The 18,024-nt window shown below is 37.9% G+C and overlaps 2 protein-coding genes across 3 annotated transcripts; one reads left to right on the top strand and one right to left on the bottom strand.

Annotated features, from left to right (window-relative positions):
- The first annotated feature begins 579 nt into the window (after positions 1-579).
- hnrnpa3 (heterogeneous nuclear ribonucleoprotein A3) lies at positions 580-4,532 on the top strand. 2 transcript variants are annotated; one of them, XM_027164285.2, is made up of 11 exons: positions 580-732; positions 1,780-1,902; positions 2,028-2,174; positions 2,284-2,494; positions 2,576-2,665; positions 2,754-2,813; positions 2,908-2,970; positions 3,146-3,286; positions 3,459-3,584; positions 3,688-3,762; positions 3,850-4,532. In XM_027164285.2, exons 1-10 carry the CDS (start codon positions 727-729, stop codon positions 3,744-3,746), a joined length of 1,026 nt encoding a protein of 341 aa, XP_027020086.1. In that variant the 5' UTR covers positions 580-726; the 3' UTR covers positions 3,747-3,762; positions 3,850-4,532. The 2 variants fall into 2 exon arrangements, with proteins under 2 accessions (XP_027020086.1, XP_027020087.1); XM_027164286.2 differs by lacking the exon at positions 580-732 and adding an exon at positions 956-1,117.
- Positions 4,533-7,660: 3,128 nt separating this feature from the next.
- Positions 7,661-17,811, bottom strand: nfe2l2a (nfe2 like bZIP transcription factor 2a). The gene is made up of 5 exons (XM_027164284.2): positions 17,581-17,811; positions 11,577-11,849; positions 10,401-10,496; positions 10,150-10,287; positions 7,661-9,316 (listed from the first exon to the last, which is right to left on the bottom strand). Exons 1-5 carry the CDS (start codon positions 17,620-17,622, stop codon positions 8,105-8,107), a joined length of 1,761 nt encoding a protein of 586 aa, XP_027020085.2. The 5' UTR covers positions 17,623-17,811; the 3' UTR covers positions 7,661-8,104.
- Between the last annotated feature and the right edge of the window lie 213 nt (positions 17,812-18,024).

The following is an 18,024-nucleotide window of genomic DNA, read 5'->3' as shown; positions in this document are numbered from 1 at the left end:
GGAGAGTCAAGCATCACAGATCTCTCTGTTTGTTGTATCAAAGATAGACAAAGATCTTAGCATGTACTAGCACATTTGTGCTACAGAAGCAGATCTAAAAAAACAAAAAAAACAAACAAAAAAAAAAAACAATCTGACATAAATCTGAAAATGATCAAATATAGAAATCAAGGAAATAAAAAAAATGAATAAATAAATATAAATTATAAAAGAATATAAACATTGAGTACTAAATTTATAAACTTTTAATTTGAAAATAAATATAGAAATACTGTTTTATTTAAGTTTAATCATTTAGATTTGTCTTTGTTGCTCATACATTCCTTTACACAGAATCATTAATCGATTTAAAAAAAATTGTTTATTTGTTCAGACATTCTTTCAGGTCTATAGGTAATGAACAGACTTCATACATTCATTCATTCATTCTTTCATTTTGTCACTTGAAAAGTGGCACGAGTGTCTGCTCAAGCAATTGGGTGAGTAAATGACCCATCGCCCTTATAATGGCTATGTCTCAAATTCATGGATTTTAAACCTAGGCACCCTCGATGTCTAGAAGATTGCACGGGCTCTGCATAGAGTGACGTCACTAAAGGTCGCACTTGGAAGTGTTCAGGGCGTCGTTTGAAACACAAGGACAGCTGTGGGTAGTGGACCGTGCAGCCGCAGGGCAGCGCCATATTTCCATCTGTTGTCAAATAAGTGGGGCGTAGACACTGCAAAATGGAGGTAATATCAACTTAATCAGGTTAAACTGACTTCGTATTGTGTTGCTTTCTGCAAATGTAAAATGTTAAGAAGATAATAAATACACTGTAGCGTAAATGTTTGAAGCTGCGTAACCCTGCACTTTTGACTAGCAAGTGGACGACTAGCTAGTTGTCTCGTTGTGTTCTGGCTATTTTTTCTACTTATGTATTTAATATTATGCTCTCTTAAATAGGATACAGAGAAACGTTATACGTTGGCTTCAGTTTTTCGAATAAAGACTGAAGGAAAACGTTGTTGTTGTTTAATTCGCTGTTTTTACAGGAACGACCGACGAGTTAGTGAACTAATAACGTTAATATAGAGAGCGATTTCAACCCGTTTGTTTTCAAACATTAGCCATGTGGTATGTTATGTAATATTGAATGTTATTTTTGAACGTTTATATGGGTTTAGAGCGCCTGCAGTGACTCTAAACGTGAGACAAGTAACTAACAACATGGAGGAAAAGAGCTTGTAAAATGGCGTTTGTGCGCGAAGGCGCTTGGAACATTCCAGACTTCACTGCGGTTATTCTGCTCGTTGTGTCGTGTGGGCTTTTAACTAAAGGCTAAATAAGCCAATGCTTTAAATTCAACAGCGATTAATTCAAGGTTTAGAGTTGTATTGTATCTTCCTTCAACATCCTAACCGAATAAAATGCTAACAGCTAGCTAAGCTAACGCAGGGAAATGCTAATAAGTCTCGAGCTGCACTGTATGCGACAGGTGTTGTTGTGAGGTTGTTTTATTATTGTTTTCTCGCACACCTTGATGCAGGGGTTCTCCAACCAGCCATGTAACCCACTAACTGTAAAATAAATCAAATTTTAGGACCATCGTGATAAATATAACAGTTTTGGTTATAGAAATGTGTCGTTTTCAGCACTGTAACATTAAAAAAATGAATAAATTATTATTGTAATACATGATAAATATCATTCTTAATGATAATGATATTTATCTGAAGCATGTTGTTCTGATCATGAAGGTTAGCTGGTTATGTTTACTAATGTATTAATCCAAACAGGGTAAAGAGAGTAAAGAGCCAGAACAGCTGAGGAAGCTCTTCATTGGTGGTCTAAGCTTCGAGACAACCGAGGACAGTTTACGTGCACACTTTGAGCAATGGGGAAAGCTTACAGACTGTGTGGTTAGTGACGTTTCTGTGCTGTTTAAGACTTGACACCTTTTTGTACAGTATAACAATACGTTTGTAATGGAACACGCATTGCTATATCAGGACTATAGCCTTTTACTGATTGCATCTCTGTGCAGGTGATGCGGGATCCAGGGAACAAGCGGTCACGGGGCTTTGGTTTTGTAACATACTCCTGTGTAACTGAAGTGGATGCAGCCATGGCAGCTCGACCACATAAAGTGGATGGTCGCGTTGTTGAACCGAAACGGGCAGTTTCCCGTGAGGTATGATGGAAGAAAAAAAAACCATTGCACCCTAATAATGAACATTTTTTATTTTGCAGTAATTGCATGATTAATAATGTATTAACATAATGTTTCCTGCATTATCTAGGACTCAAATAAACCAGGGGCCCACTTGACAGTGAAAAAGATCTTTGTTGGTGGGATTAAGGAGGACACTGAAGAATATCATATACGTGAATACTTTGAGCAGTATGGGAAGATTGAGAGCATTGACATTATGGAGGAGCGATCAACGGGGAAAAAGAGAGGGTTCTGTTTTGTAACGTTTGATGATCATGACACTGTGGATAAAATTGTAGGTAAGGGAATGTTTTTTTTTACCAATTCTTTTTATTTTTGTTACATACTTAAACAAAATTTCTAACTGCTTTTCTCTTCAGCTCAGAAATACCACACCATAAACTCCCATAACTGTGAAGTCAGGAAAGCACTGCCTAAACAAGAAATGCAGGCAGTTTCTAACCAGAGGTGTAAGTACCATATAGAATATAAATATGGGATGTAGTAAAGTCCAACCAAACTATTATTATTAATACTATCAAATGGGATTTCTTTTAGATCGCGGTGATAATTTCATGGGCAGAGGAGGCAATTTTGGAGGTGGCAACTTTGGTAGAGGTAAGAAAAGAAATTGGCATTTAAGTTATAGACCTCCTTTTTGTGTTCTATTATCTGGAAGAAACTCCACCATCATCTTGGTTGTTGTGCACAGGTAGCTATGGAGGAGGCCGCGGAGGCTATGGAGGAGATGGCTATGATGGATTTGGTGGAGATGGTAAGCTCTCCATTAACAGAACTTCAATGAGGGGAAAAGTGGCTTAAAGCACTGCTATTAATATTATGTTTACATGAATTAGTGTACACACTCAGCATCAATTCAGATTTTGTCTATTTAAGAATTAACCAGCATTAATTTATAACCTGATAGATTTATTGTGTTGTGTGCTCAGGTGGGAACTATGGAGGTGGCCCAGGTTATGGTGGTGGGCGTGGAGGATTTGGAGGAGGTCCTGGTTATGGTCACCAGGGAGGAGGAGGAGGTGGATATGGTGGAGGATATGACAACTACAACGATGGACGCAACTTTGGCGGTAAGATATTAGAGGGCAGTTTTTTGCATACTGGCTGATTGTTCTACAGAATTATTATACCAACGGACTTTTATTGTATATAGTGTTTTTCTTTGTATAAATCTGGAAATTCACAGGGGTCTGTTGGCTCCTCTATTAAGTCACCTAAGCATGTTTTACGCTGACTTTTAAGGGAACTTTGGTGGAGGAGGAGGTGGAAACTACAATGACTTTGGGAATTATGGGGGGCAGCAGTCAAACTATGGCCCCATGAAGGGAAATAACTATGGAGGAAGGAACTCAGGTGGACCATATGGAGGTGAACTATTGATCTCAGACTGCGCTATACAATAATGTCACATAAGAGATAGATGAGAATGTTAGGGTTTGTTTTTTTTTTCTTCTTCTTTTTATGTTCTCAGGTGGCTATGGTTCAGGTGGTGGTGGTGGCGGAGGCAGCTATGGATCAAGGCGATATTAACGTGTATATATTTATGGTAAGTTCTTTTTAACAATCTAATTAATGAGTGTTAGATGTGTTAACCTAGAATAATTATTTGTTTTATCCTGTATCTATTCAACAGGCTTCAGGTGGACAGTTAGCAGGAGATGAGATGAGTGGAGAGGAGATGAGAGGAGAGGTCAGGAAAGCAGCAGGTTACTGTGAGAAAGCCAGGACCTGCTAGTCAGGACACTAAAAATGGAGACATAAAAGAAGGACTGTTTCCACTAGCTACAATGAGCAAGGGTGTAGCCAGATACTCATGACCTAGTATGTGTCAGTGTATGTACATTCCTTTAATCTACTTTGCTAGATTTTTACCCCTTCTCGTTTTTGCCCATTTCCGAAACTTCTTTTGAGCTTTTTTCAGAGTGCTATATGACGTGTCGTAGATATTGAAGTAAGCTTTTGATTTATATGGTCTTAAATGATTTTCTCTTTAGATTACTAGATTTATAACTTTGATTTATAGGCATTTTGTTATTAAAAAGTCACAAACTAGCTGCCAACTATGGTATAATTTTTGGTTGCAGTAATGTTTTGGTTTCATGGCAGCGATGCTCATCAGTGTCAAGTGTAATTTTCTGTTAGTGTGTTTGTGCTGTCTTGCATTGTATGCAAAAAGATATAAGCAGTATAGTCTTATCAGATTGGAGGGCATGTAAAAGATTCATTTGTAAAACAGAAATCTAGATTGTTAAACTACATTTGAAAAGTGAAAAAAGAAACCAGATTAAATAAAATGTAGAACATTTCCTAATCAAAGTTTAGTGGATCATTGAGTCTGGAAGAAAGTGCAGTTTTGAGTGTTTGTTGAATGTGTCCTAATGGAAGTGTAGTCAATGAACCCAGAAATGTCAACACTTCTTGGTGTTAATATACATTTTGCTCTTATATATGAGCAAAGGGGTATGGAGATCTAGCCAAAGACCACCAAACAGGTCTCAGTTGACCAATGTGGATGTAAGACAGAGCCTCAACTGGACCAGACAGCGAGTTGTGTCAGAAAAGAGGGAGAAAAAACAAGGGCGCATCAAGAGCCAAGTCTGTGGAGCAAAGTCATCAGGTGTCACACCAGAAAGCTAGCATCTGTTTTTTTCCTAAACTAGCCTAACATCCAAGAGCAGCTGATGCTAGTGATGAAAGGCTAGCAAGTACCTGGACCCAAGAGGTGTGACAGCCAATGCTAGCCAGCAAAGGCAGTGAGTATGAGGGTTTGAGACACAGGTGAATAAGAGACAGCAAAAGAAGAAGGAAATGACATGTCTTAGGACCAGGTAAGAGTAACCATTCTGCTTAATTTACAGATTGAATCTGAAGCGGCTGCTCAGCAAAACTTGTATGACACGTTTTCAGCGAAAGGTCTGGATGGGTAAGATTAATTCCTCAATATGTGTGGAAAATTGTACAGTATCCTCCCATAGCCACAGACATTCTGAACTAGAAACTACAGTGAAGGACTTCTCTTTTATTTACAATACAGGATAGAAATGATGCTGGGTTTTAAACTTTACACTAGTTACAAGTCTTAGCTTCAAGTGAGGATTAAAGGTTTTCATAGATTGCATTTGAATTTTATATTGATAATCTTTATACTTCTTGGTATTCAGAGTGGTTAAGACTTCATCATTATTAAAATTCTTTTGTAATGTTTGAGAGCATTCGGGTATTTTGCATCTGTGCATAATAATGAAATTAATTATTTCATTCACAAAAGAAAAAGCTCACCTCAGCAATCAGGCCAGTGTGCAAATAGAAGCTCAAAGGTTCATTTTCTTACATTTTACTACATATTACATTTTTCTTGCTTTAGCTAACCAGAGGTAGTTTACCATCTAATTAATACTGCAGTAGTGCACTAGGACCATCTGAGAAACATGCCGAAAGTCAGAATGAGCCGAATGCATATTATTATATATATAATAAACGCTATTAATAATTAGTGATCACATCCATTTACAGAAGTACACAATATGGGCAAAAGTTTGAGGACACCTGACCATCATGCCTGCATGTTTTTTTGTTTGTTTTTTTTGTTTTTTGTTTTTTTTTAAATTGAGTACTACTGAGATTAAGCACTAATATTGGGCAGGTAATCCTGGGGCACAGTCGGCGTTTCAATTCATTCCAATGGTGTTTTGAGGTCAGGATTCTGCTCAAGTTCAAATCCAACCTTGGCAATCTGTCATTATGGTGTTTACTTTGTGCACAGGGGCACTGTCATGCTGGAACTGGTTTGGGCTGCTTAGTTCCAGAGAAGGGAAATTTTTAAAGCTACAGCAAACAAAGACATTGTATACAAATGTGTACTTCCAAATTTGTGGAAACATTTTGAAGAAGAACCACACTGGTTTGATGGGCTGGTGTGTACAAACATTTGGCTATGTTGTGTAAAATATAAAGTGGTGATAAGCTTTACCCAAGTAGGTTGGTTATGGAAAGCGAATTTGTCACTGACATTTTATTAAATATATTTGGCCTCTATTGGATATAGCTGTAATTAATATGTGGTTCTTATGTGGTTATGGGAGGATATATTTTACACCTAGAGTACATTTACTTATTTTTTTAACGCACTTATTTCTGCAGCATAGGTCTTCTCATATAATAAATATTTAGATTTGTATGTCTTTAATTTTCCTTTAAATAAAGGTGTTTTACAAATCTTTGAGTGTCCTCATTTTTTTTATAATTTATTGAATATCATTTAAAAAAAAAACACACAAATGCAAGTTTTCAAAGTGTAATTTCACCTTAATGAAAAAAAATTACCATCTAGTGTAATGAGTAAGCCAGGATATCTGTCTCTTTGGTTTCAAGGACAGTAACTAACAATTAATGTCAATCTTACACCAAATCCTTTTAATACATGCCCTAAATCTTGAAATGGATTGTCCAAATAAATTTGAGCTCTTCAGCTCATTTCAATCTGTGTAGTTGCATGAACACGAACAGTCTTACACAAAGTGGTGCCAAAGTACACATCATAGATTTGTGCCAAAGGGCTTCCCAAATATCATTAAAGCTTTCGGATACATTGTGTTTTGTTTTGTTCATTTAAAAAAAAAAAGTCTAATAGCTGTTTTTTGGGGGGGGAAGCTGCATATACAGTACAGTATGGTGTCTTAAGTAAGTGCTGAACACATACAGTGTGTGGTTTATAGTTATAGTTTCTCTGAGACGTCCAATATTTTTAAGCCACATAATCCTCAGTTCCAGTGAACAAAAAAAAAAGCACAACTGACGTAGAATTGTGTAATTTTTATTCTTTTTGCTTATGTAAACTTAACATTGTTGCGAATGACTTAGACCAGATTAAAACAGACGTCATGTAAAATAATCAAATAATCCAGCTAGTTTTTATTATGATGTCAGTTGCGCAACTCAATTTGTAATTTATCATAAGCAAAAGTACATTAGCTAAAGTGGATGAGTCGAGCATAAACCTGCTATTCTTTGCATTAACAGCAGTGATGTCCAGAGCACGTCCTTGAAGCAGCCACTCCTGTTTGTTCGGTTTGGCTAATGGCTTTTGAAGTGCTGCTTTTGGTTGAACTTGATGTTCAAAGATAATGGTTGTAGGTGAAAGAGCCTGATGATGCAAACGCTACGATATGCACAGCTCTGTGTTTCTTCTTTGTTTGTCCAGCAGGGCTGAGAGGAACCATATTGTAGGTTTCACGCAGGCAACAGTCAAACAATAGAGGCGTTCAGATAAGGTGTGCTTTAGGCCACCAGGTCTGAACTTGTGTGTCTGGTTGGCATTTTACATGCACGCAACACACTATTTGTTCTTTCTAATGGATCGTTCTGTAAATAAAACTGCCAAAATGTACATTGTTATAGGTTTATCAGATATTCGCCATTAGTAACACACAAAGTCAAAGTTCAAGTAAAATTAAATGAATGGTTTATTTTTTTTTTTTTTTATATATATATAAAGCACTAAGTCAAGAGATAATGCAATAGAATTTTAAATTAATATATAAAAACAGACTTTTCTGAGTGCCAGTGATCGCAACACAATTAGTAGCATTTTAAAACAGTACAATACAGTAAGTTGTTTGGTATTCCAATAGCAAATAAAATATAAATGTATTTACAAACCATTAAGATAAAACATTCTCCGATAAAGTATAAAGAAGTACAAAATATAGGAGATATTAAGAATATTAAGAAAGTAGAATAAGCAAAAACTATATAATAGTTCTGCCATCTTTAATGCTAAAGATTAAGCAAAAATGCCTAAAATGTATTTTTTGTTTGTTTTCTTCTTTTGCATAGTACTTAGCTACAGAATTATGTAGTACCAATAATGAGAAGAAGCAGAAAAAGTGCTAGTTGCTCTTAACAAGAGTCTTTTTAATGCGTGGGACAAGGAAGACGTTGCCGTCCGATGTCTGCTGAAGGGAGTAGTCGCTGGGGGAATAGAGCTTCCCCTGCTCATCCTTCAGCATGCTGAACACCTCCAGATACAGCGAGCTGAGCTGTTGTTTCATGTCCCTTAGACTGCTGCTGTTTTTGCTCTTTTCCTTCATCAGACGCTCCTTCTCCTCCTTGAGCGAGTCCAGCTCATACTCCAGGCCCATGATATTCTCCATCTTGCGTTTGCGGCAGTTTTGAGCTGCTACCTTATTCTTGCCACGCCGGCGAATGTCACGCACAAGTGCGAGCTGTGCCTCGTTCAACTGATGCTTGCCCATCAAACTGTTAAAGTCGTCCACTGGCAGGTTGATGATCAGCTCCACGGCGAATGGGATCTTCAAGGCTCTTGCTCTCTCCTCGTCACGCGTGAGCCTCGCCTCTAAGCGCCTTTTCTGCTTGTCTTTGGTGAAGGGTGGCTTGGAGTATCCACTCGCCTCTGCCTGCTCTGTCTTTGGATGTTTAACAGTATCCTCTTGTGCCAGAGTTACACCAGAATTCTCCTGAAGTGACTGTTGAGGGCTGTCACTCTGAAACAGCAGGGGAAACATATCAGAATAATCAGATTCCATGCTCCCAGCACCACTCTCTAGCTCGTCCATGTCAGAGTCACTGAATCCAACACCACCATCGCTGTTCAGGGACTTCCCAGGAGAGCTCATTTTTGGACTGGCATCAAGAGACAAACCGGAATCTGAATCTGGGAATTCAGCCATATCTTCATTTTTTTCTGTGCTGAAATTTCCAGGAGACAGGCTGTGCATGTCCATGGGATTGAGCAAAGGAGCATTTGGGAGCTCATCCAACTGTCCTTCTGTGTTTCCCCCTTCACATGGAAGAGATGCACTGCTCACTTTAGCCTCCAGATCAGGGTAGAACATGTCGCAGAATTCATCTGGTCCAAAGCTTTCGTTTATGTCTGGCGTTTTCAAGTTTATCTGATTAACGTTGCTGAAAGCAGCATCGTAGGTGTTCATGAACTTCGGAGGGCACATATCGGCAGTCCCAGTGGTGACATCACTTAGTTTAGGCAGATACTGGCTGTAGTTGGACTCCTGTACATTAGCAGGCTGGGCTGGGTTTACATAACCAGACATATCCAGGATCTCCTGGATGTTCAGGCAGTGCTAAAAAATAAAATAAGGGAACACAGTGTTATTTATGTAGGCCAACCCTAGTGTTGTGTGTGAGGCATACTATTAGCTTCTGGAAATGATTGTTAGTTAGGAAGCTAAGTCTATGTGGGTCTTGCCATTTAACACCATCATTTCTGGATAAAGCAGCTAAAAGAACCAATTCTACTAAAAATAGGAAGCAAGGCAAAAACAAGTGAAGAAAGCATTAACACAGGAGCTAGTAAACATGACTTAAAAAGGTGGGGTCATGTGGTTGCTTACTATGTTGACAGGCAGGTTGAGGCCGCTGTACTGCACATGAGGTGTAAAGAAGCTCACATAAGGATGTGCTACTAGTGTTTCCTCCTGACTGCTACCACTTGTGTCTTTAGCCGTATTTAGACCACAAAGGTTGCACAAGGGATCTGCGGTCATTTGGTTCTCTACAGGTGATACTCTGTAATTTAATTTCTGTCCAGTTCAGTAATGTCAGTGTTTTTGTCCATGTTCTGTTTACTAGTACTATTTGGATAGACAAGCTGCATGGAGCACTGGAAATGTTTTTAGACCACTAAATGCCATGTTTGCTCAGTCTTTTTTTGATTGCATATCTAGAAAATAATTTAATGCTTTGGATAAAAAACTGCTACTTTACTCAATAACGAAAAACAGCACCTCCATAATAGTTTACTATAGGAGCCCACTAAGGTTTGCTAAAGAATTAACCTGCTGAAGATTTAATAATTTATCATTATTTTATTACAGTCATCACCATGAAAAACGAATACTGTCTGAATGACATTTTCTCAATCTCTGAAAAAGTGAGTGTTTGTTTTGATCCATACTTGCAGATCCATCCAGGTCTGGTCCATAGGTCCTGGCAGCAGGGGATTCTGGGTAAGCAGGGGTATTTCTCCAGGCATCATGAGATGGGTGTTGTCTGTACAGGGAGGAATGGAGGGACCCATGCAAGGAGGAGCAGCCTGTAAAAAAATGGCCATTGTGTGACACATTATTTTGTCATATAATTATGAAGCGACTTCGAATGCCTTAAACATGATTTTATCGTGAGAATGTGCGGCAATAAGAAGCTTACCTCTGCTGGCTCCACTAGAGGAAACGTCTCTGCCAGAAGCTGCATGCATTCGTCAAATGACATGGCTTCTCCATCTTGTTCCGTGAACGCCACATTCTGTAGGCATAAAGCCGGGGTCATCCATATCAGACTGATTTCACACCCAGAGTAAGAAAGACATCACTCCTGATGCTGATATCTCACACCCTCGTCTCTGCTCCATTTCCAATCAATAATTCAGCAATGAAACACTGTAGCATTAACACAGACCTAGATAAATATTACAGTAGGAGAGCAGTTAAAGGGAGGTGTTTCTCTGAAGCTGTAAGCCATCTACTCTGAAACCTGAACCACCTGAGTTCCCGTAATTACACTATGGCAGCAGTAACCCAGCAACCAGGCAGCTGCACCCGACTGGGTTAACAGCAGGGTGGGGCTTTCCTAGAACCGAATCATGGGGTGATTCTACGTGCATGTGTATGAGAATATCTGTGTGGAATGAACAGATACTGAGCGGGTTTTGTGTAGGCATAAGGAAAATATGTTTACATAATAAAAGTATATTTAAATTCACAGAAAAGCTGACCTTTATTATATACCTCTGCTGTGTACAAAAGGTTAGGTTTCAATGAATTGAAATGGCTTTTTTAACAGCTACCAAAAAGGAGCATTCGCTTAAAAAATCTGCAAAAAAGGATTTTAGCAAGTAGAAAACTATGTTGAACATGGCCAAATGTATGTAATATGTCTTATGAGATTATTAGAAATAACATATTACATCTGTATAATTTTGCTTTTTTCTCTCTAGATATTTGGAAAAAGGTATAGAAACTGGTTTAGAAATAAGGTCTGAGAATTATAGATATGGTTTGTAATTTTGTAATTTTATGATAGAAGATATTGCATAAACCTGACTATATTCAAAAGAGTTTCGTTTGATAAGGTTTGTCATTTATTGCAATCAGCTACTTCTTCCTGTGTGTAACATTTTTCAGCAGGTGTTATAAAATTACTGCCACTGCCAGTAATATTTCAGAGAAATATACAGACATGTAATTTATCTCCATGTGAATATGTTATCGTTATCTAACCCAACCCTCACTTTGTGTACCTACTTGTGATGAAACCATGGCTTTGTTAGATTGCATCAGAAGGTTATTTGAGTTTGTGTGTGTGTGTGTGTGTGTGTGTGTGTACCTGTGTGATCTCAGTAGGTGCAGTGTTGGCCTGTGTCAAAGTGTTGTTGACAGGCGTGGGACGAGGCACGAACTCTCCTGTCTCCTCATCAAGCTGTAACTGGGCGAGAAGCGCCTTCTCTTTCTCTCTCACGATCTGCTGTCTCTTCTCTTCCTCCAGCTCCTTCTGCCGCTGCAACTGCACCTCCTTCTGCCTGTAGCTGAAGTCAAACACCTCTCTGCCTGCTCCCAGGTCTATATCCTGCCTCCACAGGATATCAATCAGATCCATATCCTACAGAGAAAGGGGGAGAAACAGCACCATTCAGCACCTTTCCACCACGCCCTGTGGCTCTCTGGGGATTTGTGATCCTTTTTTTGTTTCTATGCAGCAGTGAGCACGTAGCTCAGCCAAGCCTGGCTCACAACTCTGTTATCAATGTAGAGGACACAGGCATGAATAATAGATGCTTGTCTCCTCTTTCCTCAAATTACAGCAACCATCCACATTTTGTTAAAATCTAAAACTTAAAAAAAAGTATTTTGTTCTGGCACCACGTTGAAGAAACACAGGTTACTAAATACAGTATAAAGATTACTATATACACAGAATATGTAGCTGAGGGAAAATGTATTTACTGCTGACGCTTTAAAAAAACCTGTAAAACATGCTGGCACGATCTTCCTTAACGTGTTTAACTCATGCATGAGCTGTATCTGTATGCTGAGCAAGCAGTGGATTAAGTTAAACTGTAGGTCATGTAATTGTCGTTTACATGACCAGACTGTTAAGAGGGCAAAGAGAGAAGGCCACTTGTGAATCTGATGTGTCCTTCTCATCTGAGCTTGTTGAAGTAGCCTTGAGATATCAGTGTAAATAACCGTCATGTCTCTCTCTGGCTAAAACATGCCAAGGACCTGCCCGGGGAGGGAAAAAAAAAACAAAACAAACCTAACCCACTTGCACATACCATGGAATTAAACCTAAAAGCTCTTAAAGGCTATAGGCTAAAATGGATTTCTGTTAAGCCCTGAGCAGGGATGTATTTAATGCAGACGTATACAGTATAACACTCAAGCTATATGTCTAATGTTAGTTAAGCCTTGCAGCCTGGATAGAAAGTCAGTGAATAGAAATAAATGAGTAAAAAGATAGCTGAAGAGATACAAGTCTTTAAAAGAAAGCTTTCTTTCAACATGAAAATTAGATTATGTCACACAGCTCTTAAGAGCCCAAAAGTCAAAAATGTGGCGAGTTAAACAGTCAGGCATTCTATTTTACCTCCCACCATATTTCCAGTCCATTTATTTACAGAAAGGAAACAGCGTAATCACTAGACTATTGTGTAAACTCTGTGTAGGTCAGAGAATAATAGGTTAGTAGCATGTGACTCTGACTTCTGTTAAGGAAGTAAAACATTTACTTCCTTCATCTTCTGAATGTTGATCACAAGGCCAACAGGGACTATACTAAGCAGAAGTGGTGATATTCTGGTTTACTTATATGGAACCAGCTGCACTCTCACATGTTAGATATTGAAAGGAAACTACAGGGTGTGTATAATACATAATGTGTATTGCTGCAAACAACTGGCATGGTATTTGTTTTGTTTAAAAACATTTTTTAAAAAGCTGAATAACAATTGTTGAAATGAAATACTTAAAAAATAAACTCAGGAGTTGTAGTAACTTAGAATATATCATATTACAAAATAATAGTTCTGGTCAGCAATGAGTGTGTGTGTTTATGATCATATTTTTTAATCCTGCTCACAAGAAGATAAAACTGGCAGATGAACCAATTTTTATCCCCACCAACTTAAGATAAAAACATTTTTTTCCAAACAAATGAGCCAAACTAGTAAAGTGTGTGTAGATGTATCTACATCAGTTCTGAATTCACTGACTTCTGGATTACATTTAAGCCCTCCCAGCACCTTTTACAGCAGAGACCTAAACTGGCAGTAACACCGATGCTTTGAGTCTTCTAGATATCATTAATCTGCTCAGGGCAGACACAATTTCCATACACAGATTATCGTCATGGAAAGGTGGGAGGAGAGTGAGTGTGATGAAATATCTATGCCAGAACCTAACCGATACCTCCAAGATGCACGAATTGACCTCTTACACACATACAAATCTCTCTCTTTCATTTTGTTTAAACTGACACAATGGATGGAAGTATTAGTTTGTTTGACTTGGATGTTTTTGCAGTTGGGAGTGTTTCTGTGGGAGTGTTTCATACTTTCATAACTTATCATGGTGTCAAAGGTAAAGGACCTGGCAATTCTTAGTAGAACAGGGTTGTGAGGATGCCATGCCATAAAAAAAATCTAGAGTAGAGGTGGTTAAATGTCACCATACCACTTTCCAACAGCCAATTTCCCATTTAACACTTTTTTCTTTTTTATACCAAACCTAGAGATAATTACTGAAACTTAATAACATTATAACATCAAAAGCTCTGAAGGTAATATTCTGTTTTACTTGATGCAGCTCCCCTTGCAAGTTATATAATGCCAGCTCTGCTATGCTAATAAGATGCTCGCCAGCTTGTTCCTTTATAAGACATGTGTTTGCAGAGGTCTATGCATGTTACTGAACAGAATACATTTACCTATTAACATCATGTGATAAGGTCCAGCTAACAGACAATAGATATCTTTGGTTCCACAGGCACAGACCTGTAACTTATTCATGTTCAATCATAAGCTAAAAACTACTGAGTACTTTTCCAGGAGTTTTTTGGTTTTTTGAAAATTAAATATGCAAGTATCTCAAATAGCATTTGGAATAACATACATACCTACATATATAGATAGATAGTATCCTGCCCACACTAGAGCCACGTGCGTTTCAGAGAATATTACCCAGAAGTCATTCATATAGGTCACATGTTCACTGTACATATCTGGTGATCAACAATGTATATACCAAATGCACTACGGAAATAAGCATTACATAAACAGTGAATGTAGTGCTCAGTACCCCAGTACGGAAATATGTAACATGTATTAATGTTTCTAAACTTCTGTTTGTTGTCTAGTTCCTATGGAAGTACGTGGGATGACAAATTTGTGTTATTCTTCTGAAACTGTCTTATTCTTCTGAAGCACACGTTTTTCCATTGTTGTAATATAGCACAAATCAACTTTACATTTAAAATACTTTAAAATTTACTTTTCATAAAGTAAATTAGTCAATTTAAGTACAACATCAGAATTTACTCATGACTAGTATTCATTCCTTAAATTCATTCTGTCAACAACTTAAAATAGAAGTTTTCATGAAATTTCTTTTATTCGCCAATCTATTTTTAACTACTACATTATACAAAATATTCTGGACATATAATGATAAAATCTTTAAAAAATACATTTTACATTTTGCTGAGTCTAACGTAAAGTAAGCATTCTGTCGCTGATGTAGCTATGTAATGATCTTAACCGATGAATTAAGTTGTGTTTACTACAGGTTTATTCTAACTATGGACTTACATTTGTTTTGTTTGTGTAACATTTGTATAAACCAGGGGTGTATAATTTGTGTCCACCAAATTCTTCACAGTTTTGGGATTTCTATTCTCAAAAACATCTGATTTAACTCACCAGTTAATTACCAGGTTTTGGAACTGTATGTGAGCACAGACAATGAAAATCACCTCACTGTGCTAAACTCCAGCACCGACTCCATTACCATTTTTGACATCTATGTCCATTCTCAAACTTAAAATAGAATTATTGCAGAATCAATCCAGTTTCCAGGGGAAGAAATGCTTAAATATCACTTCCTTATGATGTCATTTATTCTTTTACTGAAACCAGTTTAGCCTGGTCATGGCACACTGGATCCAGAGGCTAAACCTGAAATAAAGGTATCAAACTGTCCTTTCCTTGTCACAAGGTTGGCATACATCTTATGTAACATTATTGTGTCTCTTTTATCTAAGAAGTGATCACTAATTTCTGTTCATAATAACAGCAATATACTATATTATGATCATAGTACATATCCTCCTGTATATTTCGGTTTATCGTAATAACAATATATTTTGTTTACAGCACATACCCTCTGTAAATTTTAGTTTATAGTAATAGACATCTGTATATTATGTTCATAGCACATATACAGTATATTCATCTGTATATTATATTCACAGAATATATCATCTGTACATTATATTCATAGTACATATATATTCATTTGTATATTATATTCATAGAACATACATATCTGTAAATTACTGTTTATAGTATTAACCATATATTTTGATACAGCACATTCTTACAGCTTGTTCCTTCTGTAGATCTGTATATTTGTTCATAGTATTCACACAACTGTAAATCACTCCATATTACCACTTAACTTATTTAAATCTTGTACAAACTGTATATCCTGCACTTGCTACTATTGCACTCTGGTCATTGCCTTGTACTTGTACATGTGTAATGATGTGGTGGATGTGGATGTGGGGAAGTGGTAGCTCAGTGGTTAAGGTGTTGGGCTACTGATTGAAAGGTCATGGGTTTGATCCCCCAGGTCCACCAAGCTGCCACTGCTGGGCCCCTGAGCAAGGCCCTTAACCCTCAGTTGCTCAGTTGTAAGTCACTCTGGATAAGGGTGTCTGCTAAATGCCGTAAATGTAATGACAATAAAGTTGAATCTAATCTAATCTAGTAGTAATTAAGATTCAATTATGTACCTTAAATTATATATAAGGTATACTATATTCACATTTTCAGGTAAGATATATACTAAAGGTACAAAAGATCTACCCATGGTCATACAACCCCAGCAGCAAGCAAAAGCAACTTTATTTCCCAGTGTGAATGGGATGCCGGTCCAGAATAGGGCATACATTAACACTTTTTATGATTAATTTATCGTATCCAGTCTTCCTACTGGCATGTCTTTGGGAGGTGGGGAAAACCCACACAAACACAACGAGACAAGTAACCCGAGCTCGAGAACATATCACTTCCTCTTCTTCTAAAATAAGGGATTTGAAAGAGTTCAGTTGTTTTACTTTGTAAAAGTGGCTTGTCTAGGGAAAAAGTCTGCTTGCAAAACCTGTTTGTGAAACTGTTTATTAAACACCTCTATTGTACCTAAGAAAAATCCAGACCTGACACAAGTGTCCTAATCACCAAACCCTACATTATTAGCATTATTCAAATAATATGGTGAAATGAAATCTGATCTTCTTTAACAGATATGCTCATCCATGTCACAGAGGTTCTTTAGATTTAGAGTTTCCCATTAAAGCCACCAAGGTGTCAATCCTGTCCACAATTTCATTTACGCTTTTGTAATGTATTTAGCTTGTTATTATTTAGTGTCGTGGACTAGGAAGACAAGGCCAGTCTGAAAAAAATAGCGCCGCCTGCGATTGCGCAACGCGGCCACATAGAGTGTAGCGCAAAGGGCTGTAACCTGCTGTACTGATAGCGTGCGCTCTCACGCAATGGGGCTGAGTGAAGGGGCGTCCGATCAGATGAAGCGGAATAACAACCGATTTCGTCTGAATTCCTAGCTTAACGTGACATTAAACACGGTTATGACTGGCTTATATAGACTGTCCTTTTTCAATTCCCATACCGGGTTTGGCTGCACGGCCCAGCTTCCATGACTTGGCAGAATTTCCTTCTAAGAGCGCAGAGAAGCTCACTATCGGAAACAACACAGGAAACGCCCCCTGACAGCGACTAAAAACTCATCCTGCTTTGATCGTAATTCTGGTTATTAAAAATGCTGATGTAAATCACCCGATCATTTGTTAAAGGTCGTTTATGTAAACACGACGATGACACCGATATCACAGCAGAATGGAGATGATGTCCAGCCCGAGCTAGAAACCAAAAGTTTCCAACATTTACACACTTCACACTACACACGTCAGTGACATGGAACGACACTGGTTTCCTTAGAAAAGTTGACTTGTTTTTTTGACATACAAATAAACAGATCAGATTATTACTTTAATCAGATGTCCAGACGTGAATAAATATAAAGAAATGATTTACCTGTTGACACGGGAGCATTTTAGGAAGCTCAATCTCCAACATTTTTGGCAAAATTTACTGTCTCGCTTTACGGAGTAACTCCCTGTGTATTTAAATGTTTTGGGTTTTTTTTTTCTTAAAAAAAAACAAAACAAAAGGAAAATATACAAACAAAACAGCCGAAATTAACCACCGACGCGATGCCAGCCGACGATGAGGGAAATACAGTCACTGGAGTGAAAAAATTTACGGAAAGCTCCAGGCATTGATGGACCATCCCCAAACAGCCGGCAGCCAATCAGAATCGCTACTTGGGCTGATGGACTGTTCCGCCCCCCTTCTACCTTCATACGCAACCACGAGTAATCAGGCTACTTCCTGTTTGAACTTTTACCTAAGTGGAGACGTATGTTAACTATTATCTGAATTGCACAATCGCTGTAAATGTGATTTTAAGGTCAAAAT

Source organism: Tachysurus fulvidraco, chromosome 6 (genome assembly GCF_022655615.1).
Source record: "Tachysurus fulvidraco isolate hzauxx_2018 chromosome 6, HZAU_PFXX_2.0, whole genome shotgun sequence".
Taxonomy (NCBI): domain Eukaryota; kingdom Metazoa; phylum Chordata; class Actinopteri; order Siluriformes; family Bagridae; genus Tachysurus; species Tachysurus fulvidraco.
The sequence above is the reverse complement of the archived record's forward strand: the minus strand, read 5'-3'. Positions and strand labels throughout refer to the sequence as shown.